We start from the raw sequence: 18135 nt of genomic DNA on the forward strand, positions 1-18135 counted from the left end.
GCGGAGCGGCTGGGCCCATGAGCCATGGCCGCTGAGCCTGCGCGTCCAGAGCCTGTGCTCCGCAACGGGAGAGGCCACGACAGTGAGAGGCCCGCGTAAGACAAAAAAAAAAAAAAAAAAAAAAAAGAATTATTTATACCTTCTGGATAAAAATTATTTATTAGATTTGTGGTTTATAGATATTTCCTCCTAGTATGTGGTTAGCTTTTTTTATTCTCTTAATAACATCTTTTAAATTATAGAAGTTCTTAACTTTAACAAAGTCCAATTTAATAAATTTTTCCTTTATGGATTGTGCCCTTAGTGTTGTATGTAAGAAATTTTTGCCTAATCCAAGATCACAAAGTTTATCTCCTATGTTGTCTTTGTATTTTATTTTAGGCTTTACACTTAGGTATGTGATCCATTTGGGGTTAATTTTTATGGGGTGTAAGGTTTGGGCAGGGGTTCCCTTCTTACATATGTCTATCCATTTATTCCAGCAACAATTTTGCTTTTCTCCATTGAATTGCCTTTTTATTTTTGTCAAAAATTAAGTGACCGTATATGATTGAGTCTATTTCTGGACTCCCTATTTGTTCCATTTCTGGTTGTCTATCCTCTCCTCAATACCACATTGTAGCTTTATAGTAAGTCGTAACAAGCTAGTGTGAGTTCTCCAACTTTATTCTTTTTGAGAATTGTTGTGGCTGTTCAATTTCCTTTGCCTTTCCACATACATTTTAGAATCATCTCATCAATTTGAGCCCCCATGTCATCGTCCTTCCCTGCCTCTGCCAATCTTCTCTGATTTCTCCAAACCTGCATATGATTGGACAGGAAGTCTCATGGCTTCTTCCTGTCCACTCTCAGGCAATCCTTGTCTGAGCACTGACACCACTCACTGGGTCATTATAACTGACTCTCTTTCCTCAGTGTCCCCTCCCTACATCCCATCCAGCACTCTGCAGCCTGATTAATCTCTCTCAGTCAGTTTTCACTGCTAACACTTTTGCTAATAAAACTTCAAAGATTTCTTCTTGCCTATAAGGAAAAAAAAATCCATATTGTTTAGTCTAATGGTCCACTTGGGTCTTTTTATCTCTCTCTTTTATCTAAACTCAAAGCTTCTGTTTACCTGTCTTCAATGAAGATCGGCTTGATTTTCTATGTAGAAATCCTCCTTTTTAAAAAAATTCCCACTTCATTTTTATTTTTTTTTACATCTTTATTGGAGTATAATTGCTTTACAATGGTGTTAGTTTCTGCTTTATAACAAAGTGAATCAGCTTTACATACACATATATCCCCATACCTCCTTCTTCTTGCGTCTCCCTCCCACCCTCCATATCCCACTCTCTAGGTGGTCACAAAGCACTGAGCTGATCTCCCTGTGCTATGCGGCTGCTTCCCACTAGCTAGCTATTTTACATTTGATAGTGTATATATATCCATGCTACTCTCTCATTTCGTCCCAGCTTACCCTTCCCACTCCCTGTGTCCTCAAGTCCATTCTCTACGTCTGTGTTTTATTCCTGTCCTGCCCCTAAGTTCTTCAGAACCATTTTTTTTTTTTTTTAGATTCCATATATATGTGTTAGCATAAGGTGTTTGTCTTTCTCTTTCTGACTTATTTCACTGTATGACAGACTCTAGGTCCATCCACCTCACTACAAATAACTCAATTTCGTTTCTTTTTATGGCTGAGTGATTCCATTGTATATATGTGCCACATCTTCTTTATTCATTCATCTGTCGATGGACACTTAGGTTGCTTCCATGTCCTGGCTATTGTAAATAGTGCTGCAATGAACACTGTGGTACATGACTCTTCTTTTTTTTTAACATCTTTATTGGAGTATAATTGCTTTACAATGGTGTGTTAGTTTCTGCTTTATAACAAAGTGGATCAGTTATACATGTACATATATACATATGTTCCTATATCTCTTCCCTCTTGTGTCTCCCTCCCTCCCACCCTCCCTTTCCCACCCTTCTAGGAATTCATAAAGTACCGAGCTGATCTCCCTGTGCTATGCGGCTGCTTCCCACTATCTATCTATTTTACGTTTTTTTTTTTTTTTTTTTTTTTTTTTTTTGGTATGCGGGCCTCACTGTCGTGGCCTCTCCCGTCGCGGAGCAGAGGCTCCGGACGCGCAGGCACAGCGGCCACGGCCCACGGGCCCAGCCGCTCCACGGCACGTGGGATCCTCCCAGACCGGGGCACGAACCCGCGTCCCCCGCACCGGCAGGCGGACTCCCAACCACTGCGCCACCAGGGAAGCCCTATTTTACGTTTTGTAGTGTATATATGTCCATGCCACTCTCTCACTTTGTCACAGCTTACCCTTCCCCCTCCCTATATCCTCAAGTCCATTCTCTATTAGGTCTGTGTCTTTATTCCCATCTTACCCCTAGGTTCTTCATGACATTATTTTTTCTTAGATTCTATATATATGTGTTAGCATACAGTATTTGTCTTTCTCTTTCTGACTTACTTCACTCTGTATGACAGACTCTAGGTCCATCCACCTCACTACAAATAACTCAATTTCATTTCTTTTTATGGCTGAGTAATATTCCATTATGTATATGTGCCACATCTTCTTTATCCATTCATCTGATGATGGACACTTGGGTTGCTTCCATCTCCTGGCTATTGTAAATAGAGCTGCAATGAACATTTTGGTACATGACTCTTCTTGAATTTTGGTTTTCTCAGGGTATATGCCCAGTAGTGGGATTGCTGGGTCATATGGCAGTTCTACTTTTAGTTTTTTAAGGAAACTCCATACTGTTCTCCAAAGTGGCTGTATCAATTTACATTTCCACCAACAGTGCAGGAGGGTTCCCTTTTCTCTGCACCCTCTCCAGCATTTATTGTTTGTAGATTTTTTGATGATGGCCATTCTGACTGGTGTGAGGTGATACCTCATTGTAATTTTGATTTGCATTTCTCTAATGATTAATGATGTTGAGCATTCTTTCATGTGTTTGTTGGCAATCTGTATATCTTCTTTGGAGAAATGTCTATTTAGGTCTTCTGCCCATTTTTGGATTGGGTTGTTTGTGTTTTTGATATTGAGCTGCATGAGCTGCTTGTAAATTTTGGAGATTAATCCTTTGTCAGTTGCTTCATTTGCAAATATTTTCTGCCATTCTGAGGGTTGTCTTTTCATTTTGTTTATGTTTTGCTTTGCTGCGCAAAAGCTTTTAAGTTTCATTAGGTCCCATTTGTTTATTTTTGTTTTTATTTCCATTTTTCTAGGAAGTGGGCCAAAAAGGATCTTGTTGTGATTAATGTCATAGAGTGTTCTGACTATGTTTTCCTCTAAGAATTTGACAGTCTGTGGCTTTATATAGAGGTCTTTAATCCACTTTGAGTTTACTTTTGTGTATGGTGTTAGGTAGTGTTCTAATTTCATTCTTTTACATGTAGCTGTCCAGTTTTCCCAGCACTACTTATTGAAGAGGCTGTCTTTTCTCCATTGTATATTCTTGCCTCCTTTATCAAAAATAAGATGACCATATGTGTGTGGGTTTATCTCTGGGCTTTCTATCCTGTTCCGTTGATCTATATTTCTGTTTTTGTGCCAGTACTATACTGTTTTGATTACTGTAGCTTTGTAGAATAGTCTGAAGTCAGGGAGTCTGATTCCTCAAGCTCTGTTTTTCTTTCTTAAGATTGCTCCCGCTATTAGGGGTCTTTTGTGTTTCCATAGAAATTTTGAAATTTTTTGTTCTAGTTCTGTGGAAATCCTTTTAAATTTGCTTATGCCTCGCTCTGTCACTTCCCCCTCACCCCTGTCTTTTCTTCCCTTATCTAAGTGATGGCATTCTCTTCCCTTGTATCATAATTATTGGCTGTCTCTTTCCCCCATTACACAGAATTGTCTGAGAATGATGTACCTGTTTTGTTCATCTTTGAAACCCCAGTGCCTAAAGTAATAGTCAAGCCCATCTGTGATTCTCAACTGGGTAAGGTAAAGGGGTACATGACATATGGGGAAGAAAAGAATTCAGTTTAGAAGATTGTATTCTGCAGGTTTATACTTTGACTTATTTTTAAATATGATATTTAATTTATTTTGAAATTTAAATTGAGAGAGAAATATTTATGTTTATCTATAGTTGTTAAGAATTTTAAAGGCTGAAATCACCTTAGTAATATTTGTTGAATGAAAGCATTAGTTTCCCAGCCCCTTAGGACAGTGATAAATCCTCTTTGGCTCCCTAGTCCCTAGTATAGGGTCCTACTCAGCGAAAGCAGTTGTAGTCTCACTGTTCACAGCAGAGACACATTTTCTGCTTGAAGTGTCCAGAGGCAGCAGACAGGAACAATGTGTGACTACCTGATTGAGATTCTAGTAGACAAGGCTGACACATTCACCCCACTGGAGCAGATCCTGGTGTCCACAGGTGGTTCCCTCTGCCCTCTGCACTTTGCAGAAGATCTCTGTGGCTGAGTTTCTATAATCAGGCATCAAAACACATAAATGGAGAGCAGGGATGTGAATGTTAACACTCTTGTCCAAAACCTGCCCAGTGTCTTAGGGCTCAGAAGTGGATGGCTTCCAGGTCTCAGATGTGGAACCAGAGCTGGCGGCAAGGGAAGGGGAACAGACAGATGTTGGATGTTGTTTGCTTCAGGTCTAATGACCTGTCTACACATCCTCCCCGCCAACAGGGCGTGCTGTGGTGTCAGGAATTACCTAAAATCATGGTACCTTTAAGTTCAAACCCAGTGGCTTGTAGAATAAGGATTAAGACTCCATCCACTCTAATGTGTTCACACGAATTTACTGAGACCTTAGGAATAAACTTGTTATACAGATTGTTTCTTTCTTTTTTTTTTTTTTTTTTTTTTTTGCGGTATGCAGGCCTCTCACTGTTGTGGCCTCTCCCGTTGCGGAGCACAGGCTCTGGACGCACAGGCCCAGCGGCCATGGCTCACGGGCTTAGTTGCTCCGCGGCATGTGGGATCTTCCCGGACCAGGGCACGAACCCGTGTCTCCTGCATCGGCAGGCGGACTCTCAACCACTGCGCCACCAGGGAAGCCCACAACAAAATATTTTTTGACGATCTGTCTACCATGTGTCAGGAGCTATACTAGGGCTAGTTGGATCTGGAGCTGCCTTAAAATGACTGACATCGTGTGTGTGTGTGTGTGTGTGTGTGTGTGTGTGTGTGTATGTGTGTGTTGGTCTATGTTTATGAGCACACATATGTCTGTGTGTGTGTGTAGACGGACATGCATGTCAAGAGATGAATCTTGTTGCACAGAGATTTGAAGTGCTTTGGAAGCATAAGAATAGTGATGCTGCTGATCTACTAAACAGTCTGAATTCTTCACAGATGAGGGGGCAATTGAGCTTAGATGTGACATCAGAAGGAAAAGCTATGAGAAAGGCATTCCTGCCAAAGGTAATATTTCCCTGGAATATGGTATTCAGTGCAGCATGGTACAGGAGGAGAGGAGAGGAGAGGAGATGGGGGGTGGTGTCCAGTCAGACTGTGCAGAGCCAGAAGGCCAGGCTGAAGAGTTGGGGTTTTATTGTGCAGAAGGTGATGGTCAAACCAAGCTTTACAGCAGTGTACTATGTTCCCTGCACTGGGGGCATTCAGTTAAGCTACATTTCCTATGCCCATCAGCTAATTACTTCTTGCCAACAGAATCGGAGTCCGTCATGTGTCATTTCAGGACAAAGCAGTTAAAAGAAGCTTTGCCATCTCCCTTGAAAAAACTGCTTGTTCTAGAAGGCAAAGCTACAAGTTGATCTGCCTGCAACTGGGACATGAGAGAAAAATAAACTTTGACGTGTTAAACCACTGAGATTCAGGGTTAACTTGTCACAACAGCCCTCTGAAGGACACTTAATTCTCAGGATCGTTTGTCAGATAAGTAAACCAAGGCACAGGTAGAAGCAAACTGCCTAAGTTCACAGCTCGATGGTGGCAGCACTGGGACCTGACCCCAGCAGTCCGACTTAACAGCCTGTGCCTCACTACAGTGATAAGGGAACATGTGAGAGCCTGAGTTTACCTGGGGATGTGACTAGGCTACTTCTTCTGCCATCAGCTGAACGGAGAGGTCCAGAGAGAAGCTAAGCTCAGTTACAGAAAATAAAGTTACATTTCTTGTCCACTTGAGTACATAGCTCGAGACATTCTTACCCACTATATCAACAGGAAATTATTTCAAGGATGACGGGGTGACGTTTGTTTTTGAAGCATTAATGGATATGCTCCTTTCTGCTTCCTTGAGAAAGCCTCCCAGAGTCCAGGCAGCCAGAGAGCTCTACCCCATGTGCCCTCAGGGTAGTCTTTACTCCAGCAGTGCAGACAAAGAGAAACAAGTCAGCTCGGGGCTTTCAAAAATACCTCATGGAGGATATCATAAATAGCTTGAAGAGAAATGTCTTTTTCCTTTGCAAGAGGATGTGTCATCTGAGCATTCAGAGCAGAGCGTCTGGAATAATAAATTTGTCAGAAAACAGTCAAGTCAGTTTCCCCACCAGAGAGAAAGCAGGCAGCAGGAGACGGGAGTGTCAGACGGTACAATAGTGGTACAGGATGTGAGAGGATACGGCATTGGCCCCTTCTAAGGCCACCACAAAGAGAGCCGAAAAGACCAAGGCTGCAAGCATAGGATTAAAGGGCTCTGAGGTACGCTTACTGTATGGGAACCAGGGGATGGCAGCCCCTGGGGATTTACCCAGAGTTTATGGCGTGGGAGTTGAATAGATACGATGGCCACGTGGGGAGAGAGAGGACCAGCCCAAATTTGGGAGGGAAGCAGTCAAACTTTTTATTCCCAGGAAGGATCCAGAAATTCAGCCAAAGTTGAGAGAGGGAAAGAGGGAGATGTGGGCACCCGTGTACCTGAAGGAAACGAGACAAAGGTACGCTGCAGTGGAAAGCAGTGCAGTCTGACCCGGGCCAGATGGGGATCCAGACAAGGGTCTGGAACTAGCACGACCACTTATGAAGGCCAGACAGTCCTCTTCATCTTAGCTGACGCCAACTTGCCCAGATTCCTCCCAAGGTCAGCCTCCCTCCCTCACTCTGACCACACACATGTGAACACACACGCTGTAGAAGCATCATTCCTAGAGCTTAGATGCCTTTCCTGAGTCAGAAAGTGAGAAAACCCTTCACAGGCTGGACAACTCTGCAATTCTGAGTTTACTCTGAATTAACTAAGATTGTTTCCTGCCATCAGATATATTAGTGACCCAAAGAGAAAGTTAGTTAAGGAAGTTTCCTTTTTTCACACACTAGAGTACATAGCTTGGGAACTACACAAAAGCCTTGTGGAGCCAACAGATGACACGCGTGCCTTTCTCAAGGACATGGAGTGAATGTGAACATGGTAGAGCTGGCCCAGGGCAAGGGATTGGAAAGTGGTGTGCAGAAAAAGGCAGTGATAGCAGCTCTTTAATAATTTTCTTACTGGGCAAAATTAGTAGTAATTTCCCTATGAACGGCCACATTATTCAACTCTCGAAACTCAAAATGAACATACTGAGTGAAACTGATTAGAAGAGGACAAAAAAATGTAAATGCAAGACCCTTGTTATAACTTGCAGGAGGTACATTGGGAGGTCTAGGACTGAGGGCTCTGGGATTCCAGGAAGGGCATCCCTGACATTGTCCTGGGGTCCAAACAGGAAGTGAGACAGGCAAGTCCTGCAGGGCTATGATGGGACAAGAGGAGGGTTCAGGGAAGCAGGCAAGTGGGCAGAGAGGAACTGAAGTGAGTCACTGAAGGTGAAAGTGCTGGTCCACGGTAGGTAGAAAGAGTTCTTAGAAATGACTTGTCAGCCTAAACATAATAAAAACAAGCACAGTATACTTAAGCTTCTTTTTTTTTTTTTGTGGTAGGCGGGCCTCTCACTGTTGTGGCCTTCCTCATTACGGAGCACAGGCTCCGGACGCGCAGGCTCAGCAGCCATGGATCATGGACCTAGCCACTCTGCGGACGCGCAGGCTCAGCAGCCATGGGTCATGGACCTAGCCACTCTGCGGCATGTGGGGGCACGAACCCGCGTCCCCTGCATCGGCAGGCGGATTCTCAACCACTGCGCCACCAGGGAAGCCCTACTTAAGCTTCTTAAATTAAGCTTTTCCTAAAGCCTAGTGTGAGATAATCGGGACATGGGTTGAACTGGAATTTGCTTTTGTTATATTAATGGAGGAAGGGTGTGTTAACAAAATTAACAGTAAGACTGCAGGCAAAGGGTGCAAAACAAAGGCAACAAACTGTCCAATCACCCTCAAGCACTTAGAAGCAACCATTTACATATAAACAGTAGTTAGACTAATTGCATATCATTTGTAATGACCCACTGAAGGAGACTCAATAAAAGATCTTCTTCAGGTAATATTTTCACAGTCTTCGTTCATATTTCTCCCCTCACCTGAGAGTAATAAAACTGAGTTCATTTGCATTATTTTATAATTTCGGCAATTTACTAATTCAGGCAGGTTTCCCTCCCAGTAACTTTGAATTGATTTTCTCATCATTAAGAATCAGGGATTCAGGAAACATTGCTAAGGAATTCACAGTCAAAATTAAAGGCTATTGCAACTTCCCTGGTGGTCCAGTGGTTGAGACTCCGCGCTCCCAATGCAGGGGGCCCAGGTTTGATCCCTGGTCAGGGAACTAGATCCCACATGCCGCAACTAAAAGAGCCCGTGTGCCACAACTAAGACCCAGTGCAGCCTAAATAAATAAATAAATATTTTTAAAAAACAAACAAACAAAAATTAAAGGCTATTAAGAAGAGAGTTTCATCTCTGTCTTCCACTTGGACAGGCTTATATTCAGGTCCTCCATTCACTTTCTGATGAGCCAGGTCCCATCCTCCTTGAAAGCGTCTGGTAGATTCTTGAAGCCCATATAATTGCTTAATGCTGGGGGCTAGGAATGGAGGAGGTGAACTGGATGAAACCTTGAACATATGAGAAACTGGAAACTGTGAAGGAAACTGGGGCCTGAGCTGAGAACCCTGAACCCAGGACCACAGAGCGTTAGTCATATGAAGCCCATGATAGAGGAAGGGGGAGGTGGACTCACCTCTGCCTTCCCCGCTGATATCTAAGGACACACTTAGGTTGGCAGAGTAGGTTAGAGAGTGGGGCGCAGATGTAAGAATTTGGAGATGGAGATGGGGAAGAAAGAAAAGGCTCTGAGCTTGAGAAGAAAGGGCTAGTAAGATCTAGACAGGGGTGTCTGGCCTCCTGCCAAGAGAGCTTTGGGTTCAGAGGAGAAGTGCAGGGCTATGTAGGTAACTAGGTTAGAAGTCCAGGCATGGAGACTCAGTAAGGCAGCTGAGGCTAGGTAAGGTGGCAACGGGGTGGGTATGGGTTCTTCAGGGCTTAACCAGGTACGAGGTATGATGGCACAGCTACTTCCATACCCACCCACTGGCAACTATAACTTAGCTTCATCACATTGGTTTAGAAATGGAATAAGGATGAGCTTAATGTACCTGCAGAGAAGGACCTCGGTGAGTACAGCTGATAGAGACCCAGCAGGGCAGGGGCTGATGTGTGGAGCCGCAGTTAACAAGACCCCCACCTCCATCACTAAGAAAGCAAACTTCCTGTTGCCCAGTCTGACAACATGTAGACAGTAGACAGAAACAGAACACCACACTTCATTCATGCAGTAAATGTTTATTGAGTAAGCCTAGCATGGTGCTGTTTTCCGGAGAAAACACGAAACAAACATCAGGCATTCCTTTCACTCAAGGAGCTTAATAACTGTTACACATTTACCTGATGCTTATTGCAACAGCAGTTAAGGAGTGTTGGATTAAGTGGCAAGGAGAGAGGTACACTCAGGACACTAGTGGAACTCAGAGGAGGGGTGGGTCACGGGGGCTTCAGGGAGGAAGCAACCCAAGACGAGCCTTAAAGAGTGGGTAGAATTTGGATAAACACAGGTGAAGATGGAAGGCAGTTCCAGATGGGAAGACACAACATGGGTTGAGAATTAAGTAAGATACTTCGCAAAAATCATTTAGAAAAATTCCTGTCACCAAGAAAGCCCACAGCCAATGAAAGGTATGACTATTGCTCTTGCTATTAGTTCTAGTAAGGGTGTTACCATTTCAATTTTGATGACATTTTTACTGCTTCTGGAAAAGGCAATGGAGAAGAAAAGGACAAGTTTGGGAGACAGTAAAGAAGCACATTTCTGACTTTCTTCTTGAGAAGGTTGTGGGATAAAAGGGTCACAGTTTTCATCAGAACAAGAGGACCAAGAGTCTGCATCAGAGCTGTTTCTGTATCAACATTGCATCAAAACTGCTTGTGCTCAAAGGGGATCATGGAAAAAGTTACACTAAGACACTTAAGCTAGTTCCCACCAACACCACTACTGACTTCTATGTAACTAAAAATCACTGTTTTAATGAGTGATTATACCTCTCAAAAAATGAAACAACATTCTAAGCTCCTGGCCAGACATAATTTCTCTCCTTCTGCTCCTCTCCTTGTCTAATGGTCCAATTGCTTGAGAGCAAAGTTAGTAATAGAAATGAGATGAAAACGATGTGATTTTCCTTAGTGCCTGTAGATGATGTTGCTAGCACAGAGTACAAACCCTAGAAGAGAGTGAGCAGGGATTTGTTTGTCCAGATACTGAGAACATCCCCTTAGGAGCTGTATTCAAAACATGGCAAATGAGATTTCAGCTGAGAATGACTATTGCCTGAATCTCAGAACAACTGCCTTATTGCTGATTATTATCCCTCTTGCAGTGGCCCATCTCTCTTCATTCTGTTTGCTGTCATGTTCTATCAATATCAAAGAGGCTGCAGAGGCAGCATCGCTGAGAGGAGTGGTGTGTTTCCTGGGTGCAGAAAGCCTGCTTCTCTAAGAATCTCTGGACCTGCAGGCTGATTTCATAGAGGGGATTATTCAGTCAACAGTAAATGGCCCCAAACTCCAATTTCAGCTTCTGTTTTCTGTCGTGGAGCCGGGCAGCTGGGCTGTGTGTGAGCACGCAGGTGTTAGGAGGTCGTGCCTAGGGATGGGTCCCGTGCAGTCAGCTGAAGTGACTTGTTCGGCGCGGCTCTGCTATATTGTCTCTTGGTCTCTCCAGCACCAGTGAGGCTGGCTCCTGGGACAGCTCCCTGCTGAAAGTTTTATTCTGAGTGTTGGCAAAGAAGCAAAGCTCCAAGGTGGATATTACAGCAATTCTACTTTGTCAGTAAAAACTCAAATCATTTCAAGAACACACAGAGGATTAAAAAAAAAAAAAAAAAACTGCTAGAATTTTTCCTGAAGTATTTTCCTTTTTGGTGTAAAAGACCAGTTTGAGCCCTGGGAACTAGTGTAACAACTGAAAGCACCAACAGGCAGCCTGTGAAGTAACCTGACGTCCCAGCATTCCCATGGAAGAAACAGGACACTGTTTGCCAGATGCCCGGTTTGTTCCTGATCACAGTCTTGTTCAGAAGAGGAAACAGTATTAGCTTAATGAGGACATCTTCCTCAATGTGGCCCTTGGACACTTTGAAGGTGAAACTCACCCAACTCCGATTTCCTCCTCTGTTTTAGGAGGGCAACTTGTTGCAAACAGCGACATCACCAACTACAGTCAAAGACCCAATTTCTCACTGATGTTCAATGCAAAGACTCAATAGAGAAAGTGTGATCCTTCCTTCCTTCCTCAGCGCTGCCTCTCACTGCATCAGGTACTGTCCTGGGCAATGTGGGCTTTCCACCCCTTTGATGTTCCCAGCAAAAAACTCACAACAGTAACCCTTACAAGAAACAGACATTTCAAGCACTACTACAGAATCAATTAAAAGTGTTTTCACCTAAGGAAAAGGGGAAAATTAAAAAGTCATCCACTCATGAATGTTACTACTGATTCACACATTTGCAGCAGCAGCAGAAAAACAAACAACAAACCCCACCAGTGTTCTTACGAAATTACAATATAGGTCCTTGCACAGTATGAAAAACTCATTGCTTTAGATCATCAGTTTTTTTTAACTCTTTTCAGTAAAAAAAAAAAAAAAAAAAAAACTACACTCATTCACAATATTGGCTATGCTCTTTTAACTCAGTCTAATATTCTACTTTGTCTTATGACTTAAAATCAGTGTTCAGAGTGGAAGGCAGGAAACTCACCTTAAAGGAGTAGTAGAAGGGAGCCCCGTTCTTCTCCATCCACCTCTGCAGTGAAAGTCACCGGTTCTGTGCAGAGGATGGCAGAATCCAGTGTCTGCCCAGTCCCGTTGGACTTGCGGCTGCCCTCCGTGAGGTGGGGCTGAGCCCAGCTGTCCCTGCGCCTGCAGCCAGGGACAGAGTCCTGCCCTCTTGTGAGAGAGGGGCAGCAGCTGCAGCTCTACACCTCCCCTGCCTCCCTAAGCTTCTTCTGGAGCTCAGCTGAGCAGAGACACAGAGCCCTGTGGAGCCCACCTCACTAGAGAGCCCTGCCTGCTTCCTGAAGGCACGTGCTGCTCAACACCCCACATTCCCGCCCAGCACAGGGCGTCTGGTCCCCAGAGCAGGCAGGAGCCCCTCACAGCGATCCACATGGCTACCCGGACAGGCCTCCCTGCTCAGTTGTACTTTTCCTCACTTCCAGGACAGACCACCATGCCTCTGCTCCAGCTTCAACAATATAGGAATTTGGACTCAACAGACAATCAATTCATTCAGGTCATGTTTGCATTTCTGAAATCAAATCATAATGATGCATTTGTTTCAGCTGAGGGTGCCTTCTGACTTAAAATCCTCACCCAGCCATTGACTTAGTAGCCTGCAGGTTATTTCAGTAAATGTGGGCAAAGAGCACATTTGTATTTCACACCCGTGGTTCTACTCTAGGTTTTCAGAGGGCAGGGCTCAGAAAAGCCTGGGGTCTGTGTTTGTCAGTCAGCCATGACCCCTCGTGGTCAGACTGGGATTGGTGCCTGGTAGATACTCTTATCACCTTGATGTTCTTTTATTTGATCTTCAAAACAACTCTGTGAGGTAAGCAGGGAACATATCTTTATGTTCTCATTTCACACTAGAAGAGACTGCTTCTCACCGTGAAATGACTTGCTCAAGATCCCACAGCTGGTGACGGAAATGAGATGATAACTAATTTCTTCAGAAATTCCTAGACAGAGGTGCTTTTACTGTAACATACACTGATTTGCATCAAATCTCAAGGGCCTATTGAGGCATGAAGTTAACATGAGTAAGGGGAGCAGGCCAGGTGTAAAGCAAAAGGACTAAGCTGCTTATATTACAACCAAGTATGATACCTGATAACTTACACTGAAAATGCTCTGTGAGCCATATATGCACAGCCGCTGGTTAACGACACCTAGTATAAGAGGTAGTGATGGTCATAAAAGAATATAGCCCCCATAATATTTTCTGAGAAAGTTGTAGCATAATCCATCCCTCCTAGGAAGAGTGCAGTGTGATAGAGATGAGAAGATATTAAGTCTATACTGAAGGGATAGCAAAGAGGAGGGAGCTGTTCAGAAAACAGGATGAGCTGTGGACTCTTAGGGAAAGGGTCAAAACAGGATGACAACCCAATAGCAAAATGAGCAAAGAGTATTCTGACTGGCAAACACGAAAAAAGTGCTTAACCATTAAATTACAGAAAAACAACTTAAAACAAGACAGAATTTTTATTCATTGGCATAGTGAAAACTAGGGTCTGACTACCCCAAGTGTCGACGAAGATGAGAAGAAATGGGTGTACATTTTTACTCCTGGTGTGAGAGTTAGCTGATATGGTCACCTTGAAGAGCAATTTGTCAATATCCAGTAAAGCTGAAATTACATGGTCTATAATTTCTATCTCTTTATCTGGGTTCCTTATTTAGGGAAATTCACTGCACTACACACATAAAATGCATGTACTTTTTTGTAGGTCTGTTTTACTTCAATAAAAATTTATAAAATGAAATCTGTGAGAAACTTCTGGGAAAGGACAGAAGTCAGTTAAGTCATAGTGTGGTCAGGATGAAGAGAGAGAAAATGGTAGATGCCATGGACAGGGAATAGGTGGAGAGAGAACCTCGGGTTGTGCTGTCTTCTTTCCACTCATGGTCCAGTTTGATCAGTTTTTGACCTGTGGCTACCCAAGAGAAATGTTTATGTTTGTGTACAGGAAACATGCACAAACATGCCTTTGCAATATGGCTTGGAAACAAACCAGAAGCAACCTAAATATTTATGGTGACAAAATCAATTGAGAAGGTCGGAACCAGAAACTACCCACATACCCGTCAACAGTAGACTGGATAAATAAATTTCTATGTAATCATATAATGAAATACTATACATCAATGAGAATGAATAATCTACAGCAAATGTAAAATTTCTCAGGGCTAAAGAATGGTGTAGGGCTTCCCTGGTGGCGCAGTGGTTGGGAGTCCGCCTGCCGACGCAGGGGACATGGGTTCGTGCCCCAGTCCGGGAGGATCCCACATGCCGTGGAGCGACTGGGCCTGTGAGCCATGGCCGCTGAGCCTGCGCGTCCGGAGCCTGTGCTCCACACCCACCGGGAAAGGCCACACAGAGAGAGGCTCGCGTACCACAAAAAAAAAAAAAAAAAAAAAAAAAAAGAATGGTGTAAGACCTTAAATTGAAAGGCTACAGCAAGTGTGAAACAGGAGCATAAAAGTCTAAACAAATAATAGTAAATTTAAGAATACTGAAGACAAGAAAATTCTAAGAATTTCTAAAGAGAAAAAGCAGAACTCTTACAAAGAAACAAACACCACATATGTATCTGATTGTTAACAATAATATCAGATGCAAGTACCTAGAATTTTATATCTAGAAAAGTTATAATTTATGTGTGAGTATAAATAATGATTATTTTCTGACATTTGTGGCTCCAAGGTGATCTAGTTTGGAGGGTGATATGATTGGCAGATGATCTTGACATGAATACCAGACTATTTTTAAAAAGAAAGAAAAATAAATGTATAATTTGAGACATTTACTGACACCATTCTGCAGAGCAGCATATTTTATACTTGATGATATGACTTTTATACATTAAAAAAAACCCTCATCTTTTGCTATTTAAGGCAAGTATTGGGTTGACCAAAAAGTTTGTTTGGATTTTTCCGTTAACACATGGAAAAACTAAACGAACTTTTTGGCCAACCCAATACCTTTCCTTGGGTCAATAATTGGGAGCACTCCTCAGTCCTAATATAAATTTACCACACAAAGAGTCCAAGTAATGGACTATCACGTTCACCATATTCAGTAGCCGACACCTGGAAACCTGATTCTGGAAGTTCATTTGCAGGGGGTCCAAAGCAAAAATGTGGGGATAGTCTGCATCTGTCTTCAGAGGCTTCTCTGGATATTGTAGTCAGAGCTAAAGAATGGAGCAGGATCTCAGGTGAGTGTGAATTTAGTGGGGATTTTCTTTCAAGGACCAGTGATACCTGCGGTGTGACCTAAGGGCTGGGATCATCTACATCATTACCTGATAATTGTAGTGAGCACATTTTCACGTTCTTATCAGTCATTTGGATACCTTCTATGGTGCAATGTCTATTCAGATCTTTTGCCCATACAAAAAATTGGGTTATTTGTCTTCTTATTGAGTTGAAAGACTTATTCATATATTATGGTTTCTATATGTGTTGTTGTTGTTTATTGCTTTATCATCTTAGAAAGGGATGTAGTCTATACAGCCTTTCTATGTCCATATACTGATGTGGTAGATGCTTTCTCCCTGAAAAGAGCAGATTTATATTAACACTGTGTCATTTGACTGAGGACTGCAAGGAGAGGGCAGGAATCCAGACAATCAGACCTCTGGGACTTTTCTTTCTGCACATTTTCTCATATTTTAAACTACTTAATCTGATACCAAATTATAAGAGTATCTTAATAGAAAAAGTAACCTTAGAGTTACAGATTTTTCTCTTAAGTCAGGATGAATCAGCCTCATTTGTGAGAATTTGTGTTAGAATTCAACCTTGGATAGAATTTCAACCTTGGATAGGATCACATGGGGAACCTTATACATAACCATTTCCTGTGATTCATCTCCAGATTTTGTTATAATAGCCTGGGGTACAGGTTGGGCAATGGGGATTTTTAAAAGTTCTGCAGGTGATTCTAATGTGCAGTCAAAGTTGAGAAGTACTGAGTTAAACAAAGTGGATGCGCCTGAAGGTTTTCTGTCTGTTGACAATAAATGACCCACCCTTACACATTTAGTTGGCAAGTAAATTGGTTAGCCTGTGTACATGGCCACATAACTTTCAGATTGGCAATGTATACGTGGGCATGGGGTTTTCACTGAAGTCAGAGGAAGAAGGCACTGCAATTAAACTGTTCAGAAACTGTCTGAGAAAAGCTGAAAAAGGATACTCACTTTGCCTTCAGCTAAACCTCTCCTCAAAATTTTCTTACATGCCGCGGGGTAGAGAGGCAGGAAATGTTGCCATCCTACCTACTTTCTGCACTTTACTTACTTTCCATAACACTATATCAGTGGTTCTCAAACATTAATGTGTTTCAGAATCACTTGGAGAGTTAATGAAGAATAGAGAGACTCAGACACATTAAGTTGGTAAAGACCTGGGCCTCTGTATTTTAACTATTTATCAGATGATTCTGATACATATCAAAATTTGAGAATCACTGCACTAAGATATTTTCTTGAGAACTTTAATTAGTAAGAGCCTTAAGAAAAGGAGATTTGTGGGCTGTTTTGATGCATATTCTGCTGTGGTTCAAACTTCGATTATACTTAGTAGAAATTTCTTGAGCTGTTATCATCCTACTTTACTTGACTTTTGTCTTTAGAATGCATTCTATTGGGTTGGCCAAAAAGTATATCAAACACTAAGCACAATCAAAAGCATAACAATATGGAACAACACTTTATAAATACCTAAGACTTTAATCACATAGTTTATTCTTGCCTAAAAGTCTGGAGATGTTCTGATTGTATATTGTTGTGTCACAAACCACTGCAAAACTTAGTGGCACAAATCAACAACCACTTTATTGGGCTTACAGATTCTGGGAATCAGGAATGTGGACAGGTCATAGCAGGAATGGTTTGTTATTACTCCGTGATGTCTGGGGCCTCCCTAGGAGAACTTGAAAACTTTGGGCTATTTAAATGACAGAACGTTGGAATATTTTTGAGAACTTTATACTCATATGTTTGGCACTCTAGCTGGGATGTCTCTATGCTGAGCTCGGTTGGGACTGTTGACCAGAGGGACTACACAGAGTCTTTTCCTATGGCTTCCTCAGAGCCTGGCAACCCCAGGGTAATTGAACATCTTGCATGGTGGCTCAGGGATCCCAAAGTGAGCATGCTTACAAATAAGTTACAGATAAATAGCCTTTTATGACCTAACCTTTGAAATTACATAACATCACTGCTATCATATCGCCCTCTACTGCTTAAAGCAGTAACAAATCCAATTTGATTCAGAATGAACATAGACCTCCTCTCTTTATGAAATGTTTTACACTTTAAAACCCCACAAGAGGAGAAGCAGTCTGTCAGGGATAACCTGAATTGACTAAACTTCAGTGTAGGTTTCTCTTGTTTAACAAGTAACCCATCTTACTGTAAACAACACTAAAGTTTAATGTATGTTATTAGATCCCAACTTATACAGTATTATTAGCATTCTCCAGTTTTTTTTATGTTTGGTGGTTTCTTTCTTAAATTCTTTTTTTCTCCAATTTTATTGAGATGTAATTGACATACAGTCCTATATGAGTTTAAGGTGTACAGTATAATGAATTTTTTTGGCCGCGCAGCACAGCATGTGGGATCTTAGTTCCCCGACCAGGGATCAAACCTGTGCCCCCTGCACTGGATGTGTCAGAGTCTTAACCACTGGACCACCAGGGAAGTCCCTACAGCATAATGATTTGACTTACATCCATCACAATATGATTGCCATAATAAGTTTAGTGAACATCCATCATCTCATATAAATATAAAAGAAAAGAAAAAGAAAAAATATTTTTCTTTGTGATGAGACTCTTAGAATTTATTCTCTTAACAACTTTTGTATGTAACATACAACAACATTAATTATATGAATCATGTTGTACATTATATCCCTAGTACTTATTTAACTTATAACTGGAAGTTTGTATCTTTAACCACCTTCATCCAA

General features: G+C 42.2%; 1 protein-coding gene across 1 annotated transcript in view; it reads right to left on the minus strand.

Annotated features, from left to right (window-relative positions):
• The window catches only part of NPSR1 (neuropeptide S receptor 1), a 152609-nt gene that overhangs the window by 124386 nt on the left and 10088 nt on the right, over positions 1–18135 (minus strand). The window contains 2 exon segments of the mRNA XM_059073969.1: positions 12131–12148; positions 12150–12291. Of these exon segments, the coding sequence (XP_058929952.1) occupies positions 12131–12148; positions 12150–12291 (160 nt within the window).

The sequence above is a fragment of the Kogia breviceps genome, chromosome 9 (genome assembly GCF_026419965.1).
Source record: "Kogia breviceps isolate mKogBre1 chromosome 9, mKogBre1 haplotype 1, whole genome shotgun sequence".
NCBI classification, from domain to species: Eukaryota; Metazoa; Chordata; class Mammalia; order Artiodactyla; family Physeteridae; genus Kogia; species Kogia breviceps.